This window comes from Salvelinus fontinalis, chromosome 20, assembly GCF_029448725.1.
Source record: "Salvelinus fontinalis isolate EN_2023a chromosome 20, ASM2944872v1, whole genome shotgun sequence".
Lineage (NCBI taxonomy): Eukaryota > Metazoa > Chordata > Actinopteri > Salmoniformes > Salmonidae > Salvelinus > Salvelinus fontinalis.
In genome coordinates, this window is record NC_074684.1 from 10,300,747 (window position 1) to 10,320,188 (window position 19,442).

The following is a 19,442-nucleotide window of genomic DNA, read 5'->3' on the forward strand; positions in this document are numbered from 1 at the left end:
ACACACACAAGCAACTATTTGGATTCATATATTTTAAACAGAAGCAATATAAAACCGTTTATTTCCTTATTTCACGGTTTGAATCGTTGAAAATTACTATTACCAAAACGCGATAATGAATACGTCCCAACCCATTGGTCTTTTTGGGACAAACCAAAACATGAATCAGCTGTGAAGCAGGAGGATCACAAAATATATTTCACGTCAGATTAGCCATTTGCACAACACATATTATTCGAAGTCACTTAGCTATCTAAATATATGGATCAAACATATTGCTCAGCGAAAATGTGCAATTGGAGTGCTTGAAGCATGAACGACAAGCATTCTTGAGATAAAATTGATTTGCAATCTATCGTCTCGTCCTTCCATATAGAGTTTAAAATCGTGCATAGTATTAATTGGTAAAGTTACAGTGGTGTAAAACATGTCAAATACATACTGACTTACATGGGTCTTCATGACACACAAGTTGAACATGTTTTGTTCCACATCTTTAATAAGGTATTGTTTAAAAGCTTGATTGCCAGCTGGTAGGGTATCATGAGGATGGATGGACAAGGGTGCATTTAAAACCTGTATTAATCAGCAATGTAAAAAAAAAAAACATTTGGTCTTTCAAGTTTGATGAGGGTGCTAACAATAAGTACTGCAAAATGAGTCACACAACATTTAATGCCGTTTCCTGCAGCCACTGCCTGCAATAAAATGTACATTTATTGGCCCACTAACATTTGCCATAAGCAGAGATCACCAGTCTGAAGAAGCCTTTGGCACTCACGAATGCAAAACATACTTGACTTTACAAATCAATCAATATTTTTTGAACACTAAGAGGTTGAGAGACTTTTCTGCTGAATCTCTATAAACATCTACAAAAGAGACCTCTTCTGAAAATAAATCCCAACGTATGTTAATGGCAGTGATATAGATAAAATGATAAAAGTATAGTACAGTAATGATATTGTACTAAGATGATACAAGAAACAAATTGCAATCAAAACTATTCAGGAAAGAGAATGGAAAATATATAGATATGAGAAGGGTATTCTGCTTTCTACTTAATTTACTTTAAGTCAATGTTCAGCCCTCATGCAATAGCAGCAATGTGAAAGTATCTAAAGGATTGCTCAAATCTACTTGAAAGCTTGTAAAATAACAAAGGAGATCAAAGGAAATATGAAAAAGTAGAGAGCAATATTAAGAGCCAAAAAACAAAGAGGGAAGAGGTGAGGGATAATAGGAAGCACATCACTGAGAAATAAACAGTAGAGCCAACACAAAACTTAACAAATCAAACCACACAAACAAAATCATTGACAATATACACATCATATCTACATTTAGCAGTAAGCACAAGCAGCAATTAAAGTTGTCCTCAAAAAGGTGAGGACAACAATAAAATGACAAAACAAATCCATAGACCAAAATAGCTATTACCAGCACTGCACATTTCCCCAGTGCTTAGTAGACCTAGGTAACATCTTTCTTACAGTAAATATGGGGAACAATAAAGTGCCAAATATCAGCTGTTCATAGATTCTCCCAGCCTCCGATTTCCACAAAGTGCTGATGAATTTAACAAACATTGAAGTGCTGCTCAGCCAAGACCGCAATATTAGTCTTTAAGTCCAAATGTTCATGTGTGGGGGGGGTGAATCAAATTCATTTTCCAGATATAAACCTTCAGCATAGGTGAATATGACCATGTTCACCTTTATTTTCTATTTTCAACATGAGTAGAAAATCCTTGATAGCGGTATTGCATTGGTTAATCTTTGGATGAGCAGTACTGATTGCACCTCCACTGGCTGGATAGCACCTGGCCCGACTAGGCTTTGAAGCGTGCCAACTGAGTACCCTTAAACCGGCAGCAAATGTGGGCTAATAACTTCACAGGAAATGCATGGACCAATTTACTCCATAGCCTTTTTCCCACCATTGTCTATCATTTCAGACAGGGAGGACTGTATGAGCACCCTAAAAACCTGAAATTGATATAAGATTCTGTTAACGCGTTAGAGGCTTATTTTTGTTATCAAAATGGATTGTATGCTGAGTAGCATTTTAGCAGTGCATCTTGTGTGATAGATAAAGGTTGTGCAAAATTGTTTTCTTGGGGGTTTTCCTTTTCTCTCAGAGGTGGGGTTGTGAGGAAGTGGAGGATGAGGATGAGGAGGGCTGGGAGGGGAGAAGACTGTGGGTGCGGGATGGCTGCATGGATCTAGGGTTCTGGGATGTGGAACTGGACTCAAATGGTGATGCCTGCCCAAGACTGCCGTCTTTCACCTCCGTGTCCAACTGGGTCGGACACTCAAAGTGGACACAATGGAACACCTGAAAGAGAGAAACAGGGAATGAGGAACGAATATACAACATTTCCCCCTGGTGCCACTAAGTTTTTCAGATGGTGGCACCAGCCCATGATTTGGTTGCATCATGTGTTCCCCTGCACCGTCACGCAATAGAAAAACATATGTAATTAACAAAGAAATAAAGTGCTTTATTAAGAAGTGAGATGGTATTCAGAAATATTTTATTTCCTCGAACTGTTTGTGATTAAAAATATGCACAACCAAATCCAGTGATAGTCATGAATATTGGGTTGACAATTAGACTATTGTCATTATATTTTACTGTTAAAATAGGGCTCCAGAGATCTCCAGATATTTAGAGATCTTTATGTGCACTAATATAATAGGCACATTTATTTAGGGCTAATTTCCCACCTGAGTAAGTGGTGATCTAGTTAGCTAGATCACTAACTCTAATTATAAACTGGGTGGTTTGAGCCCTGAATGCTGATTGGCTGAAAGCCGTCGTATATCAGACCGTATACCACGGGTATGACAAAATATTTATTTTTACTGCTCTAATTACATTGGTAACCAGTTTATAATATTAGCAAATAGCTGTGGTATATTGGCCATACACCAAACGCCCTCAGGCCTTATTGCTTAAATATAATACCCACTGCTAGTAGCCATGTACTAATCTAACAGTAAATGCAATGTCCTTCAAAACTTTACAGGCGTAGCCTACCAATGAGGCCTATGCAATCGCAATGGCCAATGCGCATTTCACGCACACTATCTCAAAGCCATATCAAATATCTTGGTTGTAAAATAGTTGCTATTAAGCTCAATATGGAGAGTTGAGAAGGTATAATAAAAACAAACAGAAAGCTGAGAACCACCTGTCCCTTTAAAATCGGTGATATTAGTATTACACAGGACAGCTGTGTTTTCCCAACAACTCTGCCCTGTAGCCCTCAGTTCTACACCTATTACCCAGGCGCTCTCACTTGTTGACTTCTGTAACTGTAAAAATGTCTTGGTTTCATGCATGTTAACATCAGAAGCCTCCTACCTAAGTTTGTTTTATTCACTGCTTTAGCACACTCTGCCAACCCTGATGTCCTAGCCTTGTCTGAATCCTGGCTTAGGAAGGCCACCAAAAATTCTGAAATCTCCACCCCCAACATTTTCCATCAAGATAGAACTGCCAAAGGGGGCAGAGTTGCAATATACTGCAGAGATAGCGTGCAGAGTCCTGGCTTAGTATCCAGGTCTGTGCCTAAACAGTTTGAGCTTATACTTTTAAAAATCCACCTTTCCAGAAATAAGTCTCAACATTGCCACTTGTTATAGACCCCCCTCAGCCCCCAGCTGTGCCCTGGACACCATATGTGAATTGATTTCCCCCCCATCTATCTTCAGAGCCACTGCAGTCTATCACAGTGCCATCCATTTTGTCACCAAAGCCCCATATACCAACCACCACCGCGACCTGTATGCTCTCGTCAGCTGGCCCTCGCTACATATTCGTCGCCAGACCCACTGGCTCCAGGTCATCTATATATCTCACTGGTCATCCCCAAAGCCAACACCTCCTTTGGCCACCTTACCGATCTCTGCAGCTGTACACAGCCCATCTGTAAATAGCCCATCCAATCTACCCACCTCACCCCCATATTGTTTTTATTTGCACACCAGTATTTCTACTTGCACATCATCATTTTCACATCTATCATTCCAGGTTTAACTTGCTAAATTGTAATTACTTTGCTACTATGGCCTATTTATTGCCTTACCTCCTCACGCCATTTAGATACACTTTACATAGACTTTTTCTATTGTTATTGACTGTACGTTTGTTTATTCCATGTGTAACTCTGTTGTTGTTTGTGTCGCACTGCTTTGCTTTATCTTGGCCAGGTCGCATATGTAAATGAGAACTTGTTCACAACTGGCCTACCTAGTTTAATAAAGGTTCATTTTATTTTTTAAATAGAAATGTTGAAAATTTGTGGCCAGAACTGGGAAAAAAACATGTGCGAGCACAGAGGCCTACAAAACTGACTCAGTTACACCAGCCCTGTCAGGAGGAATGGGCCAAAATTCACCCAACTTATTGTGGGAAGCTTGTGGAAGGCTCCCCGAAACGTTTGACCCAAGTTAAACAATTTAAAAGCATTACACTCAATTAGTATTTTGTAGCATGTAAACTTCTGACCCACTGGGAATGTGATGAAAGAAATAAAATATGAAATAAATCATTTTCTCTACTGTTGTTCTGACATTTCACATTCTTAAAATAAAGTGGTGAAACCTAACTAACCTAAGACAGGGAATTTTTACTAGGATTAAATGTCAGGAATTGTGAAAAACTGAGTTTAAATGTATTTGGCTATGGTGTATGTAAACTTCCGACTTCAACTATACATATGAATTGAGTAAAACCATATGTAAATATAATTTCAATGACCAGTGTTCAATGACTATGTACATAGGGCAGCAGTCTCTTTGGTACAGGGTAGAGTAACAGGTGGTAGTTGGCAAGTAACAGTGACTAAGTTCAGGGCAGGGTACTGGGCGGAGGCTGGCTGGTGGTGGCTTTTTAACAGACTGATGGCGATAGAAGCTGTTTTTCAGTCTCTCGGTCCCAGCTTTGATGCACCTGTACTGTCTCTACCTTCTAAATATTAGTAGGGTGAACAGGCTGTGGCTGAGGTCCTTGATGATCTTCTTGGCCTTACTGTGACACCGGGTGCTGTAGATGTCCTGGATGGCAGGCAGTTTTTATTTTGTTTCACTTTTATTTAACCAGGTAGGCCAGTTGAGAACAAGTTCTCATTTACAACTGCGACCTGGCCAAGTTAAAGCAAAGCAGTGCGACAAAACAACACAGAGTTACACATGGGATAGACAAACGTACAGTCAATAACACAATAGAAAATTCTATATACAGTGTGTGTAAATGTAGAAAGATTAGGGCGGTAAGGCAATAAATAGGCCAAAGGGGCGAAATAATTACAATTTAGCATTAACACTGGAGTGATAGATGTGCAGATGATGATGAACAAGTAGAGATACTGTGGTGCAAAAGAGCAAAAAATAATAATAATAATAATAATAATAATAATATGGGGATGAGGTAGTTGGGTGGGCTATTTACAAATGGGCTGTGTACAGCTGCAGCGATCGGTAAGCTGCTCAGATAGCGGTTGCTTAAAGTTAGTGAGGGAGATATGTCTCCAACTTCAGCGATTTTTGCAATTTATTCCAGTCATTGGCAGCAGATAACTGAAAGGAAAGGCAGCCAAAGCAGGTGTTGGCTTTGGGGATGATCAGTGAAAAATATCTGCTGGTACGGGTGGGTGTTGCATTACCACCACCACATCTCAACCCCCCCTCTCTCACGCTCTTTCCTTGTGTTCATTTTATCTCCTCTGGGTGGATGAATGATAATTTTATCATTTATTTTTCTAAAAGACACAAAGGACATAGTCTTTTTTATTCACTGAGATAAGGCGGGTCTTTACCTAGCAAAGACTTATAGATGACCTGGAGCCAGTGGGTTTGGCAACGAATATGTAGCGAGGGCCAGCCAACGAAAGCATACAGGTCGCAGTGGTGAGAAGTACATGGGGCTTTAGTGACAAAACGAATGGCACTGTGATAGACTACATCGAATTTGCTGATTAGAGTGTTGGAGGCTATTTTGTAAATGACATCGCCAAAGTCAAGAATCGGTAGGATAGTCAGTTTTATGAGGGTATGTTTAGCAGCATGAGTGAAGGATGCTTTGTTGCGAAAAATGAAGCCGATTCTAGACTGGAGATGCTTAATGTGAATCTGGAATGAGAGTTTACAGTCTAACCAGACACCTAGGACTTTGTAGTTGTCCACATATTCTAGTCAGAACAGTCCAGAGTAGTGATGCTAGTCAGAGGGGCGGGTGTGGGCAGCGATCAGTTGAAGACATGCATTTAGTTTTACTAGCATTTAAAGAGCAGTTGGAGGCCACGGAAGGAGTGTTGTATGGCATTGAAGCTTGTTTGGAGGTTTGTTAACACCGTGTCCAAAAGAGGGCCAGATGTATACAGAATGGTGTTATCTGCGTAGAGGTGGATCAGAGAATCACCAGCAGCAAGAGCGACATCATTGATATATACAGAGAAAATAGTCGGCCCGAGAATTGAACCCTGTGGCACCCCCATAGAGATCTGGATAACATGCCCTCCGATTTGACACACTGAACTCTTTCTGAGAAGTAGTTGGTGAACCAGGCGAGGCAGTCATTTGAGAAACCAAGGCCAATGAGTCTGCCGATAAGAATGCGGTGATTGACAGAGTCAAAAGCCTTGGCCAGGTCGATGAAGACGGCTGCACAGTATTGTCTTTTATCTATGGCGATTATGATATCGTTTAGGACCTTGAGCATGGCTGAGTTGCACCCTTGACCAGCTCTGAAACCAGATTGCATAGCGGAGAAGGTACTGTGGGATTCGAAATGGTCAGTGATCTGTTTGTTAACTTGGCTTTCGAAGACTTTAGAAAGGCAGGGCAGAATGTATATAGGTCTGTAACAGTTTGGGTCTAGAGTGTCACCCCCCTTTGAAGAGGGGGATGACCGCAGCAGCTTTCCAATCTTTAGGGATCTCAGACGATACGAAAGAGGTTGAACAGGCTAGTAAGGGCAGTTGCAAAAATGGCAGCGGATAATTTGAGAGAAAGGGTCCAGATTGTCTATCCCAGCAGATTTGTAGGGGTCCAGATTTTGCAGCTCTTTCAGAACATCAGCTATCTTGATTTGGGTGAAGGAGAAGTGGAAGGGGGCTTGGGCAGGTTGCTGCGGGGGGTGCAGAGCTGTTGACCGGGGTAGGGGTAGCCAGGTGGAAAGCATGGCCGGCCGTAGAAAAATGCTTATTGAAATTCTCAATTATCGTATATTTATCAGTGTTGACAGTGTTTCCTAGTCTCAGTGCACTGGACAGCTGGGAGGAGGTGCTCTTATTCTCCATGGACTTTACAATGTCTTTTTTTTAATGGCAGTTTTGGAGCAGTGGCTTCTTCCTTGCTGAGCGGCCTTTCAGGTTATGTCGATATAGGACTCATTTTACTGTGGATATAGATACTTTTGTACCCGTTTCCTCCAGCATGTTCACAAGGTCCTTTGCTGTTGTTCTGGGATTCCTTTGCACTTTTCGCACCAAAGTACGTTCATCTCTAGGAGACAGAACGCATCTCTGAGTGGTATGACGGCTGTGTGGTCCCATGGTGTTTATACTTGCGTACTACTGTTTGTACAGATGAACGTGGTACCTTCAGACGTTTGGAAATTGCTCCCAATGATGAACCAGACTTGTGGTCTACAATTTTATTTTGAGGTCTTGGCTGATTTATTTAGATTTTCCCATGATGTCAAGCAAAGAGGCACTTAGTTTGACGGCAGGCCTTGAAATACATCCACAGGTACACCTCCAATTGACTCAAATGTTGTCAATTAGCCTATCAGAAGCTCCTAAAGCAATGACATGATTTTCTAGAATTTTCCCAGTCAACTTAGTGTATGTAAACTTCTGAGCCACTGGAATTGTGACACAGTGAATTATAAGTGAAATAATCTGTCTGTAAGCAATTGTTAGAAAAATTACTTGGGTCATGCAAGTAGATGTCCAAACTGACTTGCCAAAACTATAGTGTGTTAACAAGAAATTTGTGGAGTGGTTGAAAAACGAGTTTTAATGACTCCAACCTAATGTATGTAAACTTCCGACTTCAACTGTATTCTAGTCAAGGCTCATCCTATATAACTACTGCTGTACACACATTTTCTATTCATATACTGTCCATACATACCATCATATACAGTGGCTTCAGAAAGTATTCAGACTCCTTGACTTTTTCAACATTTTGTTACGTTACCGACTTATTCTAAAATGGATTTAAATAAAAATAACTCAATCTACATACAATACCCCATAATGACGAAGCAAAAACTGGTTTTTAGAAATGTTTCCAAATTGAAATGTTAAAACCAGAAATACCTTATTTACATAAGAATTCAGACCCTTTGCTATGAGACTTGAAATTGAGCTCAGGTGCATCCTGTTTTCATTGATCATCTATGAGATGTTTCTATAACTTGATTGGACGTGATTTGGAAAGGCACACACCTGTCTATATAAGGTCCAACAGTTGACAGTGCATGTCAGAGCAAAAACCAAGCAATAAGGTTGAAGGAATTGTCCGTAGAGCTCCGAAACAGGATTGTGTCGAGGCATAGATCTGGGGAACGGTAGCAAAAAATGTTGGCAGCACTGAAGGTCCCCAAGAACAAAGTTGCCTCCATCATTCTTAAATGGAAAAAAGTTTGGAACCGCCGAAACTCTTCCTAAAGTGGCTGCTCGGCCAAACTGAGCAATCGGAGGAAAAGGGCCTTGGTCAGGGAGGTGACCAAGAACCCGATGGTCACTGACAGAGCTCTAGAGTTCCTCTGTGGAGATGGGAGAACCTTCCAGAAGGACAACCATCTCCACAGCACTCCACCAATCAGGCCTTTATGGTAGAGTGACCAGACAGAAGTCACTCCTCAGTAAAAGGCACATGACAGCCCGCTTGGAGTTTGGCACCTAAAGACTCTCAGACTATGAGAAACAAGATTCTCTGGTCTGATGAAACCAAGACAGAACTCTTTGGCCTGAATGCCAAGCATTCTCTTTGGCCTGAATGCCAAGTCTGAAGGAAACCTGGCATCATCTCTATGGTGAAGCATGGTGGTGGCAGCATCATCATGCTGTGGGGATGTTTTTCAGCGGCAGGGACTGGGAGACTAGTCACGATCGAGGCAAAGGTGAACGGAGCAAAGCACAGAGAGATCCTTGATGAAAACCTGCTCCAGAGCACTCAAGACCTCTGACTGGGGCAAAGGTTCACCTTCCAACAAGACAATGACCCTAAGCACACAGCCAAAACAATGTAGGAGTGCCTTCGGGACAAGTCTCTGAATGTCCTTGAGTGGCCCAGCCAGAGCACGGACCAGATCGAACATTTCTGGAGAGACCTGAAAATAGTTGTGCAGCAACGCTCCCCATTCAACCTGACAGAGCTTGAGAGTATCTGCAGAGAAAATTGTGAGAAACTCCCCATATACGGGTGTGCCAAGCTTGTAGTGTCATACCCAAGAAGATTCCAAGCTGTAATCGCTGCCAAAGGTGCTTCAACAAAGTACTGAGAAAAGGGTCTGAATTCTTATGTAAAAAATAAAAAATTTAATAAGGCTGTAACCTAACAACATATGAAAAAGTCAAGGGGTCTGAATACTTTCCGAAGGCACTGTACATATCTATATTCCAGATATATTCTGTTTGCGACCAATACAACATTTTACTTACACAGCCAAGTCAAAGGGTTGCAAAATGTGACTAAATGGTTGCAGTATGGAGCCCTGTAAATGCAAAAATCCAGACAAAATATTTTTTTAATTACGGTGTATGCGCAATCCTCTCACCTCATTTGCAGTATTGTTAGTTCCCACGATGCGAATAAAAGAGGCAGGCTGCTTGTCGAATTTGAGTGTCTGCCATGATCTGTTGAAGAAAAACAAAACTTAAAAGATCTCAGATGGACAGTATTATACAAAGATAATCTGAAAAGAGTATGGGAAAGGGAGACTTGAAGACAGACTGGGAGTCTTACCGACATGGCACCTTGGTGCGGTCCACCACTTTTGTCCACTGCTGCTGATTGGTGGAGACCTCAATGTAGTAACTGTAGGATCGCTCATCACAGTCCCACAGTAGCAGTCTGTCCAGATGGAAAATAACTAAATCATTTGCATAATTTTTTTAATCAAATGTGCAGACAGATACAAAACCTACAAGACTCAACATGAGTGAACACACACACCCACCCCTACCTTAAGGAGCCAATAGTGTAGGGTTGAGCCAGTTGAATGACAATGGCCCCAGAGCCCAGCTGGTGACAGGTGTAGCCCGAGTCCCAGTCATAGTTGCGCGTGTCCCCATTGAGCAGAGCATTTCTGCTCCGACTAACCCCCTCGATGACACTGGAACAGGCCGCGATGGTAGCCACATTCTCATTAGGGACTGCATATATGAAGGATGAAAAAAAAGCAGAGGCAAAAAAGCAGTAGAAGAGAGAGGATTGGGAATAAAGAAGAGGATTGGAGAGAGTAGTATGATGTTTATGTTGATCCGACCTGGCATCTTAAGAATCAAATGTAACACTAGTATAACGATTGATATTCCTGCCTTACCGAGAATACCCTTTTCCAGAGTGAAGGAGCGGTGTGTGAACATGCACTCGAAAGCCACCAGGTGGAAGACCTTGTTGACAGTGTTGTGCGTCCCCACAATGCGCACATACCTGGGACACAAGGGAACAAATAAAAATCACACCCACTGTTGTAGAACCAAAAGTCAAAATTGGTGCCAACCATAGGAAACCACAGGCAGAGATGCAATGGGTGAGGTTTTACCTGGCCACACGTGGTGTAAAGTAGAGGTTCTGCCAAGAGCGACACAGGTACTTGGAATGGTCCACAACACGCACCCAATCCAGCTCATCCATGGACACTTCAATATAGTAGGAGTAAGACCTACAAAAAACAGATATGGATTATACAAAACCCAGTTACCAAAGCATAGCTGATGAGTATCTCTATTATCAGCATGATAGTAACATTACTGCAATGTATACAGTACAAATCAAAAGTTCAGACACACCTACTCATTCAAGGTTTTTCTTTATTTTTACAATTTTCTACATTGTACAATAATAGTGAAGAGATCAAAACTATGAAATAACACATATGGAATCATGTAGTAACCAAAAAAGGGTTAAACAAATCAATTTTTTTTAACCGGAATTCTCCGGTTTCAACATTATTGAAGATTAATGTTAAAAACATCCTAAAGATTGATTCTATACATCGTCTGACATGTTTCTGCGGACTGTAACGGAACTTTTTGACTTTTCGTCCGCACCTAGTGATCGCGCGTCATGAATTGTGATTACTGGGCTAAACGCGCTAACAAAAAGGAGGTATTTGGACAAATGATGGACGTTATCGAACAAAACAAACATTTATTGTGGAACTGGGATTCCTGGGAGTGCATTCTGATGAAGATCAAAGGTAAGTGAATATTTATAATGCTATTTCTGGCTTCTGTTGACTACACACCATGGCGGATATGTTTGGGTTGTGTCCAATTTGTAAGTCGCTCTGGATAAGAGCGTCTGCTAAATGACTTAAATGTAAATGTGTTGGTCTCTGAGCGCTGTACTCAGATTATTGCATGGTGTGCTTTTTCCGTAAAGCATTTTCACGTTTGGATGAAAAGCGTGCCCAGAGTAAACTGCCTGCTACTCAGGCCCAGATGCTAGGATATGCATATTATTAGTAGATTTGGATAGAAAACACCCTGAATAATGTCTGTGAGTATAACAGAACTCATATGGCAGGCAAAAACCTGAGAAAAAATCCAACCAGGAAGTGGGAAATCTGAGGTTGGTCGTTTTTCAACTCATTCCCTATTGAAGATAGTAGGATATTGGTCATGTTGCACTTCTTAAGGCTTCCACTAGATGTCAGTCTTTAGAACCTTGTTTGATGCTTCTACTGGGAAGTGGGGCCGAATGAGAGGGCAATGAGTCAGGGCTCTGGCAGAATGCCAGGAGCCCGTGATGCTCGCTCACGTTGCTTTTCTGAAGACAAAGGAATTCTCCGGTTGGAACATTATTGAAGATTTATGTTAACATCCTAAAGATTGATTCTATACTTCGTTTGACATGTTTCTATGGACTGTAATATGGCTTCGTCTGAACTTTTGCCTGGACCTGCCTGCGCAGCGTGAGTGTAGATTGTGTACTGAACGCGCGAACAAGGAGGAATTTGGACATAAATGATGGACTTCATTGAACAAATCAATAATTTATTGTGGAACTGGGATTCCTGGGAGTGTATTCTGATGAAGATCATCAAAGTGAATATTTATAATGCTATTTCTGACTTATGTTGACTCCAACATGGCGGATATCTCTTTGGGTTGATTTGTCGTTTGAGCGTACTCAGATTATTGCATGGTTTGCCTTTTCCGTAAAGTTTTTTAGAAATCTGACACAGCAGTTGCATTAAGGAGAAGTATATCTTTAAATCTGTGAATAACACTTGTATCTTTAATCAATGTTTATTATGAGTATTTCTGTGATTTGATGTGGCTCTGTGCAAATTCATGGAATGTTTTGGGGGCAAAGCCAAATGTAAACTGAGGTTGATGGAACAAAACATACATGTATTGTGTAACATGTTGTCCCGGGAGTGTCATCTGATGAAGAATATCAAAGGTTAGTGAATAATTTGATCAATATTTCTGCTTTTTGTGACTCCTCTCTTAGGTTGAAAAATCGCTGTATGCTTTCTGTGACTAGTTGCTGACCTAACATAATGATATGTTCTGCTTTCACCGAAAAGCTTTTTTGAAATCGTACACTGTTGTTGGATTAACGAGAATTGTATCTTTAAAATGGTGTCTAATACTTGTATGTTTAAGAAAATAGAATTATGAGATTTCTGTTGATTGAATTTGGTGCCCTGCAATTTCATTGGCTGTTGGCGAGCAGTCCTAGACAGGTTAAAGTAATGATGGACTCATTTCTCTTTGCTTATTTGAGCTGTTCTTGCCATAATATGGACTTGGTCTTTTACCAAATGGTGCACAATTGAAAACACAGAGGAAAGAAATTCCACAAATTAACTTAAGGCACACGTGTTAATTGAAATGCATTCCAGGTGACTACCTCATGAAGCTGGTTGAGAGAATGCCAAGAGTGTGCAAACCTGTCATCAAGGCAAAGGGTGGCTACTTCGAAGAAACTCAAATATATAATATATTTTGATTTGTTTAACACTTTTTTGGTTACTACATGATTCCATATGCGTTATTTCATAGGTTTGATGATTATTCTACAATGTAGAAAATAGCCAAAATAAAGAAAAACCCTTGAATGAGTAGGTGTGTCCAAACTTGACTGGTACTGTATATAAAAACATTGCTCATCAGTTGAGCAAAACCTTCAGAGGAATGAATGCGTGTTTGATAGCCTATAATGCAGTTGGACTTAGCAGAATCACTGATTGGCATAACACCTTGCATCCCAAATAATTACTCATTATGTGATCAAGATTAGCGATCGTGCCTTGCTTAAACTGATACCTTAAAACATGCTGGATCTCACTCACCGGCTGTCCCGGTCCCAGAGCAGGATGCGGATGTGGTTGATGATAGAGGCCTGGCCCAGTTTGATCTGAAGGCCAGCGCGGCCGTCCTCCTCTATGGGGTGTCTGGAGAAGCCGTGGTCCAGGTCGTAGTTCTGGGTGTCTCCGTCCAGCAGCGCTGACTTCAGCTCTCCCTTCACCACCTGGGCCCCGTACTTCATGGTGGCAATGTTCTCCTCTGGGACTGTAGGACACAAAGGCATCACATTGAATACATAATATTAAATACATATCTCACACACACACACACGGAATACAAAGAGACACATACAGAATTCAAACGCAAACAGAATACACAGACTCCCATTGACAATTTACGCTATTAGTTGCCGACTACTAGAACAGCATCGAAAGCCATAGACTCACTGAGCATGCCGCGGTAGTTGAGGTCCATGTCGCGACTCTCTGAGCGGGTCTTGATGGCGTCCAGCAGGTCGTCTGGGTTGAGCAGTCCCGAGGGACGCACCACATTTAGCATCTCCGTCAGGCTCATGAGCGGCAGCCGCACAGCTGCCAACACTTCCTGCGTGGCGCTTCCCTCGCCGTTCTGTCGGCTCCAATGACACAGCGCCTGGAAGATCTCCTTCTCGCTCGCTGCAAATGAGTCCCTCCGTAATACGGTCAGCAGAGCAGTCTGCACAGAGAGAGAGAGGATAAAAAGATATTCAGTTAATACTACTTCTATCAAATTGGATTCAGTCATATTTACTGGATCTGGGTCTTGTTCATTAGGGCACACAATGAAAATCGTTTGAAAACATTTAGCAATAAAAACATACATTTCTTATTAGTCCAGGTAGTTCCCTTCCTGTTTTGGTCCATGTCCTTCCATGTTTGTTGCCTAATGAACAAGACCCTGCCTACTCTCACTCACCTTGGACAATGTGAGGAAGCCGTCTGAGGCCAGGACCTCTGGGGCACGACGGTCCATGTAGGCGCAGCACGCTGCACTGAGTGCACTCAGACAGTACATGCTGGCCACGTCAAACACCAAACACACATTGTGCGTATGCAGGATGGTGCGCAGGAACTCTGAGGTGGAGTCCTCTAGTGGCTGGAGGCCATAGCGGTGGGCCAGACCCAGGAAGTCCAGCAGCACCTCCTCGCGGGCTGAGCTGAGGCTAGCCCGGCCCGTGTAAAGGTAGTTGAGGAGCATGGAGAAGGCCTCGGCTCGTGTCTCCTCCAGGGTCACCTCCGCCTGCGGCTGGGACTCCTTCATCCCGCCATACAGCAGAGCTCTGGGGACAAGGATTACACATCTCATAGACTGTTACCTAGTCCTAGCTACTCCTTTTAGTGTGCTCATATGAAGTATGTTAAGATTCTGAAATAAAAATGTTCACAATTTATTCAAGATTAAAAATATGATTATCTAAAATGTCTAAAAATAAGCTAACTCAAAAATGGTAGTTGAGATAATTATAATGTTGAATAAATTAGTGTCAACATTTGTATTTTAGAATCTAGACTAGAGGTCGACAGATTATGATTTTCCAACGCCGATACCGATTATTGGAGGACCAAAAAAAGCAGATACTGATTAATCCGCCGATTTTTATTTATTTGTAATAATGACAATTACAACAATACTGAATGAACACTTATTTTTACTTAATATAATACATAAATAAAAATCAATTTAGTCTCAAATAAATAATGAAACATGTTCAATTTGGTTTAAATAATGCAAAAACAGTGTTGGAGAAGAAAGTAAAAGTGCAATATGTGCCATGTAAAAAAGCTAACGATTAAGTTCCTTGCTCAGAACATGAGAACATATGAAAGCTGGTGGTTCCTTTTAACACGAGTCTTCAATATTCCCAGTTAAGAAGTTTTAGGTTGTAGTTATTATAGGACTATTTCTCTCTATACCATTTATATTTCATAGACCTTGGACTATTGGATGTTCTTATAGGCACTAAAGTATTGCCAGCCTAAACTCGGGAGTTGATAGGCTTGAAGTCATAAACAGCGCTGTGCTTCAAGCATTGCAAGGAAATGCTGGCAAACGCAGGAAAGTGCTATTTGAATGAATGCTTACGAGCCTGCTGCTGCCTACCACCACTCAGTCAGACTGCTCTATCAAATATCAAATCATAGACTTAATTATAATATAATAAACACACAGAAATACGAGCCTTAGGTCATTAATATGTTCAAATCCGTAAACAAAACGTTTATTCTTTCAGTGAAATACGGAACCGTTCCGTATTTTATTGAACGGGTGGCATCCATAAGTCTAAATATTGCTGTTACATTGCACAACCTTCAATGTTATGTCATAATTATGTAAAATTCTGGCAAATTAATTACGGTCTTTGTTAGGAAGAAATGGTCTTCACACAGTTCGCAACAAGCCAGGCGGCCCAAACTACTGCATATTGTCGTGGAAAATTGCAAGGTTATGTTATAATGCTTGTAAGATTATATTATATTGCTTGTATTTCATTATAATGGTTGTTTTATTCAACAGAATAGAGTATTGTGTGTGTGTTCCACTGAGGATGGGCCTCTATGAGATAGCACTGACAGAGAAGATTTACCATGTCTTTGGGTGATAAAACCTAAAGAGCATTCCAGTGGTTCCTAATGGTTCTGTTCTATGCCGTATCAGGGAGAAACAGTTCCCTTTTGGAGTGAGGGGGCCAGACACTGGTCTTTACAATGAAAACTGTTGACACAGCAGTAACTGTCTGCTGTTTTATAGATATCTTTCATACAAATCTTAACCTTTTGTGAACTGTTCCTAAGATCTGTGATTTGTCATGCAAGTTGAGAGGGGTGTATCTTGGCTATAAAAGATCTTTCTACTTTTCTGTAGTCACTTTTCAATGGTTCATTAGAGATGGCGCATCATTGAAAGTCAAAAGGCTATTGCAAAGCTTATTATTATTAAAGATGTTGTTTAAGTATAACTGACTGGTGTGTAGATTGTAACTCTCATTTGGTAAAGCAGAAATATGACACCACAATATACCCTGACTCTGCTTGCACAGAACGCAAGAGAAGTACCACAATATCTCTAGATAATATTGCCTGCTAACACGAATTTCTTTTAATTAACTAAATATGCAGGTTTAAAAATATATACTTGTGTATTGATTTTAAGAAAGGCATTGATGTTTATGGTTAGGTATATTGGTGCAACGACAGTGCTTTTTCGCGAATGTGCTTGTGAAATCGTCACCCGTTTGGCGAAGTAGGCTGTGATTCGATGATAAATTAACCGCATTGATTACTTGCAACGCAGGACAAGCTAGTTAAACTAGTAATATCATCAATCATGTGTAGTTAACTAGTGGTTATGTTAAGATAGTTTTTTTATAAGATAAGTTTAATGCTAGCTAGCAACTTACCTTGGTTCCTTGCTGCACTCGCGTAACAGGTGGTCAGGCTGCCACGCAGTCTCCTCGTGGAGTGCAATGTAATCGGCGTCCAAAAATGCTGATTACCGATTGTTATGAAAACTTGAAATCGGCCCTAATAAATCGGCCGACCTCTAATCTAGACATACTCTATGTTAGAGCACCCGATAAAGAGTAGATTGACATCAAGATGTTGTCTGTATCATATATGGTTCACCGATCATAAGGTCTTACAGGAGGCATGTATAGGTCTAAAAAGGGCGTAAAATTGCCACTTCCATCATGATTTTCTACAAAATGGTTTGTGATACAAATGTAAAAAGCATGTCAAACAATCCTTCCTCCCAGTCCCTATGTGAGAATTGGTAGAACAAACTGAGATCTGAGATACCCAAAATATTTTACAACCACCCAAAACAGGTGTACCTGAAGTAGTGACAGCGTGCTGCCAAGATGACCCTATGGGCCGGAAAGCGTTTCTCCTCCACAATGAAGGTGACATCACTGTACTCTTCACCTGGAACCAAAGCACCCAGCTGCTCGGAGAGTAGATGGATGTGGTCAATCTCTGACACTGAGGCCAGTGGACGCAAAGGATGGCTGTTGCTACTCATTGTGGTTAGACTTGGGGCGTCACAATAACATCTGACAGAAGAGAAGACAAGCTGGTTAATTGGTGTCATTGAAACTGGCAACGCACACACTGTCTTAAGTATCTAGCTACAGTAGCTAACTTTTGATAACTGTAGACCTTGAACAGCCCTGTTCAATGAAGGTCCTGGAGGGCGGAAACACTTCTGGTTTTCAAACTCTACTTCTAATAATGTACTAGTTCAGACCTGGGACACCAGGTGAGTGCAATAAACTAAAAGGAAGGTAGAAACAAAAACCAGAAGTGTTTCGGCCCTGGCTCCAGGACCGGAATTAAAACAGCCCCGCTGTAGACGGAGCTAGCGGATAACAGTTAGATAGCTACTGTGTAATGTGGGTAACAATGACATTATGTATTTGTTATAATAGGTAGACAACTTGAAATACAGGAATCATCTAACTAGCTAATAAATCAAAAATGTGAAACTATTCAGCGTAGCTAGCCATATCAGCCACTGAGGCAAAGATTTGTATAACTAAACCAAGCCATACCACAGCCTGTCGTTTGAAATGGGAACAAATTAGTAATAGTGGACAGAACAAGCTGGGTGGGCAGAGCCATGCACGAGCTAGCGAGATCTTATTGGCGCGTTCGAGATACTATTTGCATATTTCCGTTAGGGACCGCCTACTCTGCAAAGGGCGTGTGTGCAATAACTTAATTCGCCTTTGCAATCTTGTTTAACGACGCAATTATTTTTAACTTTGGCAAATGCTCAAGTCTACAAAACGTAGTCCACTCTGTAACAAATTCTAGTTTTGGGAACAGAAAAATGTATTGAGCTCAAATGTTTCATCGATTAGTAATTAGCAGAATGTCGGGCAAAATCCATCTTGATCCATCTTCTTCCACTACCTACCACTGTGCTTCCCCTCACTACCATAACGCTAAGCGGTTGCTTCACATTTATACATCCGGTGAAATATCTGTCTCATTGTTATATCTGTCCTACTGATCTGTGATGCGGTCAACTGATACAGCAGCTTGGGTTTCACCCGTGTGACATACCTGCACAATAAGCATATCCACTTCGTTCTCCCTTCCACGAAGCCTCTTCCTTGACGTTATTTTCCCCTTTATTCAATCAAATGACAGTATTGAAAATTTCGTCATGAATAATTGCTATCAGTACTAAAAAAACGCTACCATCGCAAACACAACTAAGTAGCGTAACAACCCGGATGTTGTTAGGGTGGGGAAACGACACTGTTCCATGAAACAATAGCGCCCCCTGTGTATGGACAAACAGTGTAAATGCAGGTGGTGGATGTGATTCATGAGAAAATGATCACTTAACAACAATGTAAATTCCTGTAAATCTGAACAGTTTGTGATTGCGGCCCGCAATTCGGGTTGTTTCTGCATATGGACGTTCTTGAATCTACAAGAACTCCCCCCCTCGAGCATTCCATTGGTTCCTGCATGAACGCCTCCCCTTCGAGCATACCATTGGTTCCTGCATGAACGCCCCCCTCAAGAATGCCATCTCTATTTTTTACAGTATAATATGCGCCATCTTCATGTATGTGTGAAACTAGAGTTACCAAAGGTTTTTTATAACTAACCCAGCTCATCTCTGAAGTTACTGTCTTGGTGATACTTTTGATATTCTCTATTTCCTCTCATTGTCTAAGGGGTGGCACTAGTTATCAAAGCCAAACAGTCAAAATTGGCAATATGGTAAAAATTCATTAACACAAGCATTTGCTTTTTGGACTTAATTTAAGGTTAGGCGTAATGTTAGCAGTGCAGTTATGGTTAAATTTAAATTCAGACTCTAAGAAGATACGTTGTAGAAATAGGCAGGGTTTAGCCATTGTTATGACTGGCTGTGGTAAAGT

General features: G+C 41.1%; 1 protein-coding gene across 3 annotated transcripts; it reads right to left on the reverse strand.

Annotated features, from left to right (window-relative positions):
• Positions 1–481: 481 nt before the first annotated feature.
• LOC129817271 (BTB/POZ domain-containing protein 9-like) lies at positions 482–18,936 on the reverse strand. 3 transcript variants are annotated; one of them, XM_055872360.1, is made up of 11 exons: positions 18,610–18,936; positions 17,376–17,594; positions 14,459–14,822; positions 13,951–14,218; positions 13,549–13,768; positions 10,786–10,905; positions 10,564–10,673; positions 10,204–10,393; positions 9,984–10,091; positions 9,796–9,874; positions 482–2,337 (listed from the first exon to the last, which is right to left on the reverse strand). In XM_055872360.1, exons 2-11 carry the CDS (start codon positions 17,561–17,563, stop codon positions 2,137–2,139), a joined length of 1,848 nt encoding a protein of 615 aa, XP_055728335.1. In that variant the 5' UTR covers positions 17,564–17,594; positions 18,610–18,936; the 3' UTR covers positions 482–2,136. The 3 variants fall into 3 exon arrangements, with proteins under 3 accessions (XP_055728335.1, XP_055728336.1, XP_055728337.1); XM_055872361.1 differs by lacking the exon at positions 18,610–18,936 and adding an exon at positions 18,093–18,579; XM_055872362.1 differs by lacking the exon at positions 18,610–18,936 and having other exon boundaries at positions 16,941–17,463.
• Between the last annotated feature and the right edge of the window lie 506 nt (positions 18,937–19,442).

Excerpts from the sequence above, each read along its gene's own strand:
- LOC129817271 (XM_055872360.1), bottom strand. The coding sequence starts at position 17,563 with ATGAGTAGCAACAGCCATCCTTTGCGTCCACTGGCCTCAGTGTCAGAG. Across the intron at positions 14,219-14,458 it reads GCTTCCTCACATTGTCCAAG|ACTGCTCTGCTGACCGTATT; the intron begins GTGAGTGAGAGT and ends CTCTCTGTGCAG. Across the intron at positions 9,875-9,983 it reads CGCACCAAGGTGCCATGTCG|ATCATGGCAGACACTCAAAT; the intron begins GTAAGACTCCCA and ends TTTCTTCAACAG.